The sequence below is a fragment of the Danio aesculapii genome, chromosome 19 (assembly GCF_903798145.1).
Source record: "Danio aesculapii chromosome 19, fDanAes4.1, whole genome shotgun sequence".
In the NCBI taxonomy this organism is placed as follows: Eukaryota; Metazoa; Chordata; class Actinopteri; order Cypriniformes; family Danionidae; genus Danio; species Danio aesculapii.
This window is the reverse complement of record NC_079453.1, coordinates 36,427,217-36,441,540: the sequence shown is the minus strand read 5'-3', so window position 1 is coordinate 36,441,540 and position 14,324 is coordinate 36,427,217. Positions and strand designations below refer to the sequence as shown.

Sequence of the window (14,324 nt, the reverse complement as noted above, 5' to 3'; positions counted from 1 at the left end):
GAGGAGAGGAGACAGCGTAATGAAGCCAATTATGATATGGGGATGGCCATAATGGACAGTGGCCAGTGGGCAAATTTTTCTGAAGGACGTCCTGGGATTTTTAACAACCACAGAGAGTCAGGACCTTGGCTTAACAATCCATCCAAAAGATGACACTTACTGAGCAGTATTTAGTCTACATCAATATACTGGGGCGTTAGGACCCACACAGCCCAGCGCGCAAGTTGAGCACCCCTTGAAGGTCTCACCACTTCTGGCAGCAACCTAGCTTTCCATTGTGGTCTCCTATCCAGGTACTGACCAGGTGCAGCCCTGCTTAGCTTTAGCGGGTGACCATGTGCGAGTTGCAAAACTGTATGAAATTGTGTTGCTAACAAAATGAAGGAAGATTGACGAATGGACCAATTCAGAGCATAAAACGAGACACACCCACTGATATACCTGCCTGCCCTAAAGAATTTCCATGTGACCAGAAGTGAAGAAAAGTCTTTCAAGGGGCAGGGAAGGTTATGGGATTAGATTAACAAGAACTACTACTATGTACATATAAAAAATAAGATACATTCGTCTTAAAAATGTATGATAACGTCATTACATTGAATCATTTGGCAGATGCTTTTATAAAAGCAAATTACAAATGAGAACAATAGTAATCAAGGCAACAAAATAATAAATGTATAAGGCCTGTTCACACCGAGCATGATAACTATAAAGATAATGACAAAGCTAGAATTATAAAAATCATTCACAGTGTTAAAGTATAGCATAGTTCACAACACAACGATCTGATGGACTATAAAACACTGACAACCTGTCAGAATGTATCGGAAATTAAAGGCCTTGTGCAACTTAAAGATACAGATGACACTGTGGAGGTTATGGCATGTGAAATAATGATTAAAAAACCATGGACGTTACCATGCTGGTAAATTGAAGCATAAAACTAAAAGTACTGCAGGAATCCAGTGCTAGTTTCAGTGTCTTTGTGTTGCCTTCTTTGAAAATGCTGGGGAACTGACTGTGATTTCCAAATTCACTGTTTGATTAGATTACATGTCAACAGCTCAGTAGTGTAGATACAAATATTATATACACATATATAGAGAGAGAGCTAGAGTATTAATTTTAGGTCAGATCAAGTATTTAATGAAATACATGTACATAGAAAGGGGACTAATAGTGTTAATCAAAATAACAGAGAGAGGACAGTTGTTAATGTTTCATCTAGCATGTCTGTCTGGCTACATGATACTGTATGCCCTGCTATAACACCACTAAAAACATGTAAAATATTGTCTTTGGTTATAGTTGGTTACTCCCCAACACTGATGTTTTGAGGGCATAACTTTTACCACAGCTACTGCTGCCATTACACACAGCCCTCTCTCTCTCTCTCTCTCTCTCTCTCTCTCTCTCACTCTCTCTTCTCTCTCTCTCTCTCTCTCCCTTCCTCTCTCTTTTTTTTTTCTTTCAAATGAGCTTTAGTTGTCAAGTATATTTGAGCTCTATTTGAATTGTCAAGTAATTGCCAAAGCATTGCACATTACATAAACAATTAATTAAAAGAGTGATTTAGATTATATATATATATATATATATATATATATATATATATATATATATATATATATATATATATATATATATATATATCACGCTATGTCTTTTTCTTCTGGAGAAAGTCTTATTTGTTTTATTTCGGCTAGAATAAAGGCAGTTATTAATTAAAAAAAATAATTTATAAGGTCAAAATTATTAGCCCCTTTAAGCTATATATATTTTTCAATAGTCTACAGAACAAACCATCATTATACAATAACTTGCCTAATTACCCTAACCTGCCTAGTTAACCTAATTAACCTAGTTAAGCCTTTAAATGTCACTTTAAGCTGTATTGAAGTGTCTTGAAAAATATCTAGTCAAATATTATTTACTGTCATCATGATGAAGATAAAATAAATCAGTTATTAGAAATGAGTTATTAAAACTATGTTTAGAAATGTGTTGAAAAATCTTCTCTCCGTTAAACAGAAATTGGGGGAAAAATAAACAGGGGGGCTAATAATTCTGACTTCAACTGTATATAATTTGAATGAATAAATGACTATAATAACAAAAAAAGCAAATAAATAAATAAACCCACAACTGTAAATTAAGATTAGTCTCTCTCTTTCTCTTTCTTTTATTCAAATTCTGTCTCTCTGCTGGCTGCTGTGGTCTGTATGTTGTGCAAGGGCTGCTGCGTTGGGTATCTGTTATTCTGACTGCTGTGTGGAGGCTTGTGTTGGTTTTCAGTGTTTGCTAAAAGCATTATCAGGCATGACCCTCAGGCGTCTTGTCTGCTCTGTGCACTTGTTTACGTGGTGGGCTGAGGAAGGCTGTGCTTTTTTTAAGTTTCTATTGACTTCTTGTTTTGAGGATGCTTGCTCTGACTCCACTGTTAACTCCCTGCATCGTGTCCACCACGCGCACTGACTGCTTTTAAAGTGGGTTCACCGACTGCAGTGAGCCGGAGGAAGCGCTGACTCTCTCCACTCACGCTCTGCACTGAACCTGGACGTCCATTAAAAAGGTCAACCAGCTGATCTCATTTCTCCTCTTCTGCAGCTCGCGGACGCACCAACCTGGAGCTTCGAGAGAAGTTCATTCTTCCAGAGGGAGCCACGCAGGGTCTGGCGGCCTTCCGGTCCCGGGGTCGGCGGTCCAAGCCTTCGTCCCGCACAGCTTCACCCACGCGCTCGTCTTCATCTGCGTCACACAGTGCCCACAGCTGCGCCTCTGTGCCCTCTGCACCCGCTACACCCACAGCCTCCTCTAGGGTGAGTGACAACATTACACCACATAAAATCTACATACTGCCTGTACTTTGCGTACTTATTAACCTCAAAAATGTTGCAGCTGGTATTATTCAGTAGGGGTGCGGTTTAAAAAAAACTCCTTACAGTGCTCAGCATTATTGAGCACACCCCATTTTGAAAATAAATATTTTTATCCATTTCTCAGTGAATATAGACCATGTATTTTGGTGCATTTAAATAAACAGATTTATTAAACAGATATATTTATTACAATAATATTTTAGTCACCAAACATTTAGAAATGAAAAGATAATACAATTAAATTCAAGCAAAATATTGCAAAAAAAAATTACAACCTACAAAATTTCAACTAAATTTGTACATTTTTTTGCTTCTCTTGATTTTTCCTCTTTTATTAAATTTGTATTTAATAATTTTTTATAACATAAATTTGGCTGTACTTGTTTTTGGACCATTATCGTAAGTTATTTTGTTAGATAAGCTCCAGATTTGGCTTCAGTACTGACTAATTTAATGTATATGCACAAATATAATATTGTAGAGCTTCCTATTAAAAATATGAATTTAAAAGAGAGATTTGACATGGGGTGTACTTATATAAGCTGAGCACTGTATATTTAGGAATTCAGTTGATTATTGTTGAGTGTGTATTTGTGCAGTTAAATTGGTTTGTTTACACTTGTAATGGACAAATTAATAGGTAAAAGATGCTAAACATGTTAGTAGGATGTGGTGAGGCATTAATTAACTCATTTATTCAAATGATTTGTTCAAAACAGCTGATTCATTTAGACACTAGGCATGTGACTTGCTGAACAGTATGTAAAAAAAGGATTCATGTCCAAATTCAATGTACTAATATAAAAGTAGGCAAAAATTACCTCCAGCGAGATTCTAAAGAAAATAATCTGTATTTGTTTTTCTTTTTGAAATAAATAAAAAATTTTATTCAACAAGGATGCATTATTCAATTGGCCAAAATGACCGCTTAAACAGGATTATATTGAATTATATATTATAAAGTACATTTTAAAATCGAATGTTATTGTAAAACGCAGTATTTAACGATAATAAAGTTTTACTTTGGCAAGCATTAAAAAAACATTGGAACTTTAACAACTCTTATCTGTAGTGTGCTGTACATTAGGCTCTCACTTGTTTACAATCTGTAATGATGTTTTAAAATTGACAAAAACGAGATGAAATCTTAAATTTACCACTGCCCTGAAGATGCTGACGCACAACGGGTCATTGTATATATAAATATATAGTACAAAATATGAGAAGACGTAGACAATCTACTTGAGCACACCTGTTTCTTTTTTTCACAAAAGCTTTGGAAATAAATGTCATCTGTCACTAAACGCATAACATCATACTTCATATTGAGTGTTAATCATGGTCTTTCATTACATCTATATGTTTCATGAGCATTTGATCATGTGATTGCTTGTTTTATGTTGTCATGTAAAGTTTCAAATTTAAGAATTTGAAAAAGCATTAAACGTTTTAACAATTATTTAAAATTGTAAAAGTATTTTGTAATATTGCTATTTTTGCTGTATTTTGATGTATTAAATGCAGTCAACAAAACCAGTCATGAGCATCCATTTTTGGAAATTGAGATTTATTATCTGAAAGTAAAATAAGCAAGACAAGCTTTATATGGATGTAAGCTTTAGATAAGATATCTGTCTATTTGAATATCTGGAATCTGAGGGAAAATTCTGGGAAATTTACAAAACTTACAATTAAAGTTCAAATGAAGTTCTCAGCAATGACCATTACTAATCAAAAATTGTGTTTTAATATATTAGTGGTAAGAAACATTCAAAATGTCTGCATGAAACATGATCTCTACTTAATATTCGAATGATTTTTGGCATAAAAGAAAAATGTATAATTCTGACCCTTACAATGTTTTTTTTTCCTATTGGCAAAAACATGCCAGAGCAACACAAGTCTGGATTTGTGGTCCAGCTTTACATATTGTAAAAGGAAAAGATAATACCAAGCGCCAAACTTTAAATGGTACTGGGCGAAAAAAAATTATTCTCCAATTTCTTGGCCATTCCAACACATCAGTCCTTCATTTGTCTTGAAATCTGCGGTGATGGTTGATATCTGGTGGACGGTTTCTCTGTCTCTGGTTGTGGTGTTTGTTTACATTGTTGTGTGTGGGATCAGGATGTGATCAATGTTGTCTTTGCATGTCAGAATCATATTGTCATCTGTGAGATTTTTATTTGTTCTTTGTCTTTTTGTCCCTCTCCCCTCCCTTGCTTGGAAAATGTGCCTTCCTCCACCCTTACTTTGTGTTCATCTCCACCTACCAAAACACTGTGCTGCATCGCCTTCCCTCTACTTAACTCTTTTTCCGATTATCCTGGCTTCTTCCCACTGCTTTTCCCACTGCTACTTCGCTCCTTTTTTGCTACCGCATTTTCCCAGTCCTCCCAATCCCAATCTCGTGGCTATGCCAAGCCCTGGCTGGCACACAGTAAAACTCCAACTCCAACCAAGTGCCAGTCCTGCCCAGAGCACAGCCAGACCCCTGGGCATGAGGTAACGCACTGCCCGCTCCCAGCGCCCTATAACACACTAACAAAAATAAAAGAAGCTTAAAGCACGGCCTGATCACAACAAATGAGAAGAAACTGAGATAGACGAATCTACGTTTAGATTCAGAATATGTAGAGGAATCAATCCTGTATGGTCCTATAATTATAGACTGTGACCTTATGCAGCTTAAACTCCTATTGGAAAACAGACCATTCATTTAATGTTCTTCAGGGAGTCAAGCCCTGTTCACACTAAAGAACTGTAACTATAAAGATAGATGTACTATATTAGTGTTTACATCCAATAAACAGCAAATGTGGGACAATAACATTCTTTTTTGAACTGCAAGTCACTCCAACCTTTCATCAAACAACAATACAGCACAAGCTTAGGGTAAAATCGCAACCTCACAACCTTTACTAAACAGCAATATCAATATGAAACATTGCTGGGATTCAACAGCATTGACACAAAATGCAGAGGAAACATTCAGTTTCTGTCCATTTGTATTTATAACAGGGTTATAATAGTGCACTTGATAACTATTATAGCTTGTTTTGTACTTGTTTTTTATTTTTAAAATTTCTGTTTTTGTCTTTTTTATTATTATTATTATTATTATTATTATTATTATTATTATTATTATTATTATGTGTTGTTGCTGTAAGTTAAATTAAAATTATATATATATATATATATATATATATACACACACACATCAGGGAGAATAAGTATTGAACATGTCACCATTTTTCTCAGAAAACATTTCTAAAAATGCTGTTGACTTGAAATTTTTCCTTGATGTTGGTAACAACCAAAGAAATCCATATATGCAAAGAAAACGAAACTAATTAGTTTACAAATGAAGTTGTGTGTAATAAAATGAAATGACGCAGGGAAAAAGTATTGAACACATGAAGAAAGGGCAGTGAAAGTCCAGACAGCAGCTGAAATCTTTCAGTAGGTTTTCAGAAACCTTCTACCCTTCCTCATTGTAAATGAATATTAGCTGCTTCCGTCCATTATATAAAGTATTACATACGTTTCAGCAGTTCAGAACTTTCTCCTTGTGTTATTTCATTGTTGTTACACATAACTCATTTTTCTTTTCTTTTTTATGTTTGTGTTGTTTGGGTTTTTACCAATATCTGGTTCAATTCCATGTCAACATCTCCATTAGAAATATTATCCCCAGGAAAAAAACAAGACGTATTCAATACTTATTTTCCCCGCTGTATTTAAACTACCTAAAGAGAAAATAAGTTTAGGATATTTTATGTATTATTTTTTTAGGTAATGTTTATTTTAAAGTAACACAAACTATCATACATGTATGTTTTTACTTAACTATAATAACCCTGACTTATACTAAATGTCTTTAAACTCCTCTGTTTTATAACAAATACCATCACAGAAACCACAGTGAAACTCCTTTTAACTGTGATTATGAGATTCTATAAAGCGACTCTTTTTAGACATGTACTGTATCTATATAGTTCTCATCCGTGGTGTGAATGGGCCTTTATTATGTTAATTATCTTATGACAGATTGCCAACAAAATGGTAGATGAAAGCAGCTGTATGTTTTGTCATCTGGTTTCTAGAAAAAGACCAGTTACATTGCTAGGCTTGTGTTTTAGACTTATATTGTCTCTAGCTACATTAGCAGATCTGCTCTTTGTATTAAACCTTCTCTCTTCACTTTCACAGGGAGGCTCCACGACTAAGCTGAAGAGACCAACGTTTCATTCCAGCCGTGGCTCCTTAACTGGGGAGAACGGTGGAACACCAACAGCTGCTAAACCCGGACGCTCCGGTACGAAACCCTACAATACTACTACACTAAAATCAAAGAAGCCTCTATGAATTTATCTAATATGCTATTTTGGGGAATCTACATTGAAACTACTGTATATGGCATCAAAAGATACAAAGAAATTCTTGTGGAAAACGTAATTAGCTGTGGTACAAGCTACTGAAAAGAAGTACTCTATTAGAGCCATGCAAGTACGCAATGAATGCCAGTGTTTATTTATTTTTAATTCTTTAAAGAAATGCAATTCAGTCAATCAATAAAATTAAGTTTGATGTCTAAATGAGAATAGCCTGAAGTGAAAGCTAAAAAAGAAAGAAAAGGCTATAAGAGAATTACACCAGTCATATGACTTCAACATAACCACAAATAAACTTCTGAATCTGATCACATGTTTATTTAACCCTTCTGTGCTGTTGGAGATGTTTTCATTCACTTTGAGGTGATTTTGAGTCTTAATTTGGCCACAACTTTCTCTGTGTTTTAGCAAATGGAAGGACTTTTGCTGACAAATTTTGTTTTGACACATATTTTGGGAAAATGCTTTGAAATTTTTCAAAAACTCAACAATACACTCTTGGCAATACACTACTCTTTCATGATGTTTGGGGCTGTTTTTGCCACATTGACTGAAAGTTTAAGTTACCTTGTAGACAAGTTTTTCTTGAGACATTTAATCAAGAATTATATATAGTCGGCAACACACTAAACTAATTCCTATGTTTAAAGGCTTATTCCTGCAGCACGTTGTTAGAAATATATACCTCCCCAATGGCGTACTTTGATGTTGTTTTTGTGCAAATATAGCAAAACAAATTGAACAATTATTTTACATTTTTGAAATAGTTTTTGTCCAAATATATCAAAATAATCTAGTAATTAATTTACAGTTATAAACTAATGAATCTAGAAACTACAGAATGTCAAAAATGTAGTAAACAGCAGCATTGAAGTTGAATTTGCCACAGAAATTTCAGTTAACTGCGTTTTATATATATATATATATATATATATATATATATATATATATATATATATATATATATATATATATATATATATATATATATATATATATATGTGTGTGTATGTGTATATATATATATATATATATATATATATATATATATATATATATATATATATATTTATATATATTAGAGGTGTGAACCTACATTGGACTCACGGTTCAATTCGGTTACAATTATCATGCCATCGATTTGGTTCAATTCGATATCTCGGTGCATCACAGTGCATTGACAATGCTTTCCATACACAACTTTATATTTTACTTCACAGCACAACTCTTGTCTAAAAATGTATAAATATAGCCTATTTATATTTTTATATTATTTGTAATACAATTTTGTCCTTTAAAGCAAGCAGTCAGATATATGAACTGTACCTTTAAAAACTCAAGTACAGGCACAGAACAACATGAGCATTTATAGCAAGTAAACAAATGTAAATATCCTACTCGCTTTCTGAGCGTCGTTGAGCGAGTTCTTACACCCCTATGATTGGTCACATGCTCAACAGAAAGGGCTGCGATTGGCTCTAACGCATTGGTGCTGTTAACCGATGAGTGACACTGATAAAAGGCAGCAGCAATCACAGCTGATCCGTGATAGAAGCAGAGGAGAAAACTCGCTCTGCAGACACGCACTTGTGGCTGGATCCATAAGTATCGTTGGAACAGCCGAGAGGAAAAGTCACCTCACGCCAGCAGGTCAAACATCCAAAGTCAGAGAGAGAGACAGAAATCGAGTTTACTTTCATTTTCTCCATAGGAGTGAAATAGGGGCTTCTGCTGTAACTTCAGTGTCAGTGAAAGACTGTCCAGCAAACACAATCAGTAAATTGTGCAAGGTTTTTTTGTATTATTAAGTAGTTGGAGTGTTTTAATTACTTGCGCTCGCGTCCCTCGCCATAGTAAGCTACTGTAATATAGCGCATATGACATAAATGACGTCAGTATGTAATAACTGGTTATGATCTATTACTGAACCGATACCGTATTGTCCACGTCTGCATTGCAATGCACCGAAGAAACATTTAATTTTGACACCCCTATATATATATATATATATATATATATATATATATATATATATATATATATATATATATATATATATATATATATATATATATATATATTAGGGGTGTTAAAATGAAATGTTTCCTCGTTATATAAATATCATAGTGATTCCTAAACATCGCTATTGTAGCAGTTACTCCCAACAGTTTTAAATTGGGGCGATGTTTTCATGTACTGTACCTTTGCTTTGTGTTTGTGATCCTGATTTGCTCTATTCCAATAACCCTTAACCCATGCCTAAAACTCTTTTTAATCTTTCTTCATTAGAAACCAAACGCACTCCGTCCTCGACGAGTGGTCCAGCCAGTCGAGCAGGGAGTCGCGCTGGAAGCCGAGCCAGCAGTCGAAGAGGCAGCGACGCTTCAGACACATCTGAGCTCATGGAGACACGCTCGGCCTGCTCCGATACCTCAGACACCCCTCGCCGTCCTGGGGCCAAACCCTCCAAAATCCCCACCATCTCCAAGAAGACTCCCAGCCCCAAAACACCCGCGGGCAAGAAGTAAATCCTCCATTGATGGTGGTCACGGTTTAACCAGCAGGAGGAGATCAACTCTCAAGTCTCGCCAGCTCAGACGGGACAGGACCGCACTGCACTCCATCCACTACAGCGTCCAATACTGCTACACCACCCAGATTCAAACCTACCATAATGCTGCCTTATTTGTGTTACACATTATGTCCTTAATCTGACTGACGTTACGTGTTTTCTTTGAATGTGTGATGGAGAACATCCAGTGTGAGCAGACATATCCTATACTGACACTAGAAGGGGCTGAATATGCAAACGCCCGTCACTCACCAAACCCTCATGCATGGTTGGACAAAGTCGCCCTCTCCACCAGCTGGCATCTCGCCCGGATGTCAGTGCCACTGCAAACGAGAGGAAGTCGATTAGAAACACAGACCTTTTCCATTGGCACATGGGACATTTCAGACTCATGTATGTTTGTGCGTGCGTGCGTGTGTATGTATGTATGTCATGGTAAATTAACGCAGTAATAAGGAGAGGAAGTGGACGAGGATACATATCTCCGCCTTGTGATCCGCCTTCAGGTCACACGCGATCCTTTTACAGGAACTCCTATTACGCACAACACACGAGTTTCACACACTCGCACCAACCATGTGTCTATTTGTCGTTTTGTTACAGACATCATGTTACAGAGCTTTTCCACAGTATGCAAAAATTATTACAATTGTGAATGTTTGGTTAATTTATAATAATCCCGACGTTTCTTTTTTAGAGTAAAGAGCTGTATTTATTTGTGATTGCAGTATCATATCAACTCTTGAGAATGACTAGTATTAACACAGGCGGAATCACTCTTCGTTACGTGTTTTTGTTTTGTTTTGTACATCCGCACCTGACGTAATGAATTTCTTTGACTGATCATTTCGGATGTTAACTGACCAGGAAGCTTACTGATTCCAATGGTGGCCTTTTTGCCGGTGACTACACACTTTAGATGACGTCAAAAGTGGCTTCCTACTTGTTCTTTCGTGACGGAAGCACCCTGAATAATGGATGATGGGGGCGACTGGCGTAGCCCCTGTTAAAAACAGCTCTTTGAAATCTTGTCTTTGACAAGCTGAAGTATATGAATACCTGAAGAAAGGTGATTTTTATTTATTTATTGTGTCATTGTGAGGGGGGGTAAGGGCTGTGAATGAATCCACCTTTTGATTGTGTTACTTTTGACATGACTGAGAGAAACAGGGGTGCAATTGTGTAAAAGTAAAGAAGTTATAAATTCTTTTTGTTCTCTTTTGTATTAAAACAATGCTTGCAGTAAAATTGTCTGGCTTTTATGTTGTGTGTGAGCGTGCAGGGATGCCGCAGTTAACAGGAAATGGCACAGTAATTACAAGCAGTAGAGATAATGACACACCCCATTAAATCTTCAAAAGGGGACGAGCCTTTGGTGTGTGCAGTTTTGAACACGCTGCGCTTTCATATAAGATTTACACTAGGAGAGGTCAAAAATGGGCCCACGAGTGCATAGAAGCACCTTTGTTTGCGCCGGGTGTGTTGGTCACACATAAGTAGAGTGTGTTTGTACTGGACCGTGTGTATGTTTGGTGGTCAGATGCAGCGGATGGGGTTTGGGAAGGGTGGTGTTCCATCATCTCCATTCTGCAGCTGTGTGTCTGTGTTTATATACAAATATTTAAACCCACTCACATCCTTTCCCACCAAAACACCGTCCACACCGCAGAGCCAAGCTCTAGTGGCATCTCGCAATCCTGCAGTGACATTTCATTTTGATGATTTGGAGGATCATTGAGTGGTTCTATCAAACCACTGTTTTTCCTAGTAAAACATACAAGTCATTAAAACTGGTCATTTGGAATTTTGGTTGAGAAATGACAAGTATGTTTAGACATGAGGGGGAAAAAACATTTTTGCACGGCATTTATATTTAACTCCATTTAAAGAGCCCCTATTTTGCATTCTAAAGGGTCATATTTTGGTTTTGGGGTCTCCAACAACAGGTTAATATGCATGCAAGGTCAAAAAAACACTTTCATTGTCTTATAATATGCCTTTATTTTTACCTAAATATCCCAACGACTCCCATATGATTTGTTTAGCGATTAATTTGTTCTCAAAACCCTCCTTAGCGCAAAGCTAATCTGCGCTGATTGCTCTGATGACCCAGTCTGTTGTGATTGGTCGACTGGGTTCAGCGCAACAGAGAGAAACGCCCACCACAGCTATGAAGTAGCATACAAAGTACTCTTAACCCTAATCCAAAGTAATAACAAAGACACACATTCAGTATTAATCACACAGTGGCAAAAGTTGAACTACTTTGAAAATTGACCACACCACTCGTGTGTATAAACAGCTGATCGTGGCCATAGAAATGACAAACGACAGAGGATCAGAAACGCACTTAAATCAGAAAAAGCAATAAGCACGCGTTACATTTTCAACCTGGTTTTGGACGCAATATGTGAATAGCCCCATAAAGATTTAACCTGAGAGATACAGTACAAGCACTCATCTATACTAGATAAGTGATTACAAGTTACAATACACAATTAAATACATATTTTGCAAAGTACACAAATTGAGACAAATTTAATTACACTTATATGTTATGATCCGGAGGAAGAAGAAACTATTCCATGTGAACTGTAACAGTTACTGACAAAGTCCCTGTCAAAGTCTGACAAAGTCCCATACATAATAATCTGTGTTGCTCCTATTAATAGCAAACAGCCAACGAATCCCGCATTGCAGCGTAGGTTACTGCATCAATCATCAGAAAAATGACAGGAACAAACACAGGCACTAGGTTGGCTATACTGTGGTATTGTTGTGAAAATTAACCCTTTATTAGCCAAATCTCCATCTGTCAGTGATCATCATCTTCGTGTCATGATCAGTCCAGTGATCCCCCACGTTCCGCTAGTGTCTGACGGGGAAAGGCGCGTTCACGTTTTTACCAGAACCGGCATTTCATATTTGATAATGTACCGTATCGATGTTGAGGATGTTCAAGCAAAAGATCAGAACCCAACACGATTCGTTTAATTGACTCTGAGTCGACTATTTTAATAAAGAATCAATAGTTTTAAACACAGTGCACTTTCAGATTTAAACCTCAGCTGGATGTTTTCATTCACTCAGTGCTATTACACATTGCATGGAGGCTCATTTTCAAAAACCCATAATAGGGGCTTTTTAATTCAAACAATTACGACTTTTGATTTTAATGTGTTATTGGGCATTAACTTAAGAAATTAACAACGCCTTATATTAATAAATGCTTTTGTATTGTAGTTGTCATTACATTGACTTCAGCTAAATTTACTGTTGACAACAAATGATGCCTTACTGTACAGAGATAATGAACAAAGGCATATAAATGGTCCAAATGATCATTGTCAAATGCCAGATTAGCATGAAGTTGGTCATAATCCTGGACGAGCCCATATCCTAAGATGATGCTGCAGCGGTCATGGAGGAGCGGAGAGCATGAGGCTGATTCCTGAAAGACCCCAGTGACAGATGAGTCTTCGCATTGATCCAGTGGGCCAGCATGATCACCCGCCGGTGACCTACTCACACATGCAGTTCTCCGCGATGGACGTCCAGTGTTCTCCAGCCTCCGGCACTTAGACTGCAGCTCCGCACAGAAAGTTTGGCCAGAGGAGAAATGGTCGTGCCCAACTGAGCCTGGTTTCTCTCTAGGTTTTTTCCTTCTTTCGTCAATTGGTGAAGTTTGTTCCTCGCGACTGGCTTGCTTGGTTTGGGACTTGTGGAGCTGCGCATCGATGGATTTGCTCTTCAGTGTTTGGACTTTCAGCAGTGAATATTAAACCACACTGAACTGAGCTATACTGAACTTCAACTCTAAAAACTGGACTGACTCAGTTTCAATTAGAACAGATATGTTAAGCTGCTTTGACACAATCTACATTGTTAAAGCGCTATAGAAATAAAGATGAATTGAATTTTTGAAAATATTTACCTATTAAATACACTGCTCAAAAAATATAATGGCAACACTTAAACAGCACAATGTAACTCTAAGTGTTCCCTTTATTTTACTTTTATTTATTTTGAGCAGTATATTTACGCATTTGGTGCTGTGATGAACAACTAATACAACAATCTGAATTTTCCTAGAAGTTTAAATAATATATTTTCAAGTGTACACCATATTAGTATTGTCATTATCAGGACATATTGAATTGTTGAATATCGACATTCGTCTCATACACAGTAATCTCTCACTCCTTGGCTACCGCTGAACCCACAGAATACAAATTTAGTTTTCATATTACTGTAGCCACACAAACTCCGTCCCATTCTGTGCAAAGACTGGATCACATCTCCACGCCAAACCACATGATAATTGTCAGCAATTTGTGAGGTATGTGTAGAAGATGAGACGGTTTGATAGGGCAGATGGAGATTGAGGTGAGAAGGGTTTGGGATAAAGAAAAGGGCGGAGGTTTGAGATGGTGGAAACCCTCCCTCTGCGTAAGCTCGTTTCTTGGAGGGAAGGAGCTT

General features: G+C 36.8%; 1 protein-coding gene across 1 annotated transcript in view; it reads left to right on the top strand.

The window, feature by feature from the left end:
* Positions 1 to 11,093, top strand: part of macf1a (microtubule actin crosslinking factor 1a) — a 388,147-nt gene extending 377,054 nt beyond the window's left edge. The window contains 4 exon segments of the mRNA XM_056479293.1: positions 2,608 to 2,819; positions 5,271 to 5,384; positions 7,092 to 7,197; positions 9,563 to 11,093. Of these exon segments, the coding sequence (XP_056335268.1) occupies positions 2,608 to 2,819; positions 5,271 to 5,384; positions 7,092 to 7,197; positions 9,563 to 9,801 (671 nt within the window). The 3' untranslated portion in view covers positions 9,802 to 11,093.
* The last annotated feature ends 3,231 nt before the right edge of the window (positions 11,094 to 14,324 follow it).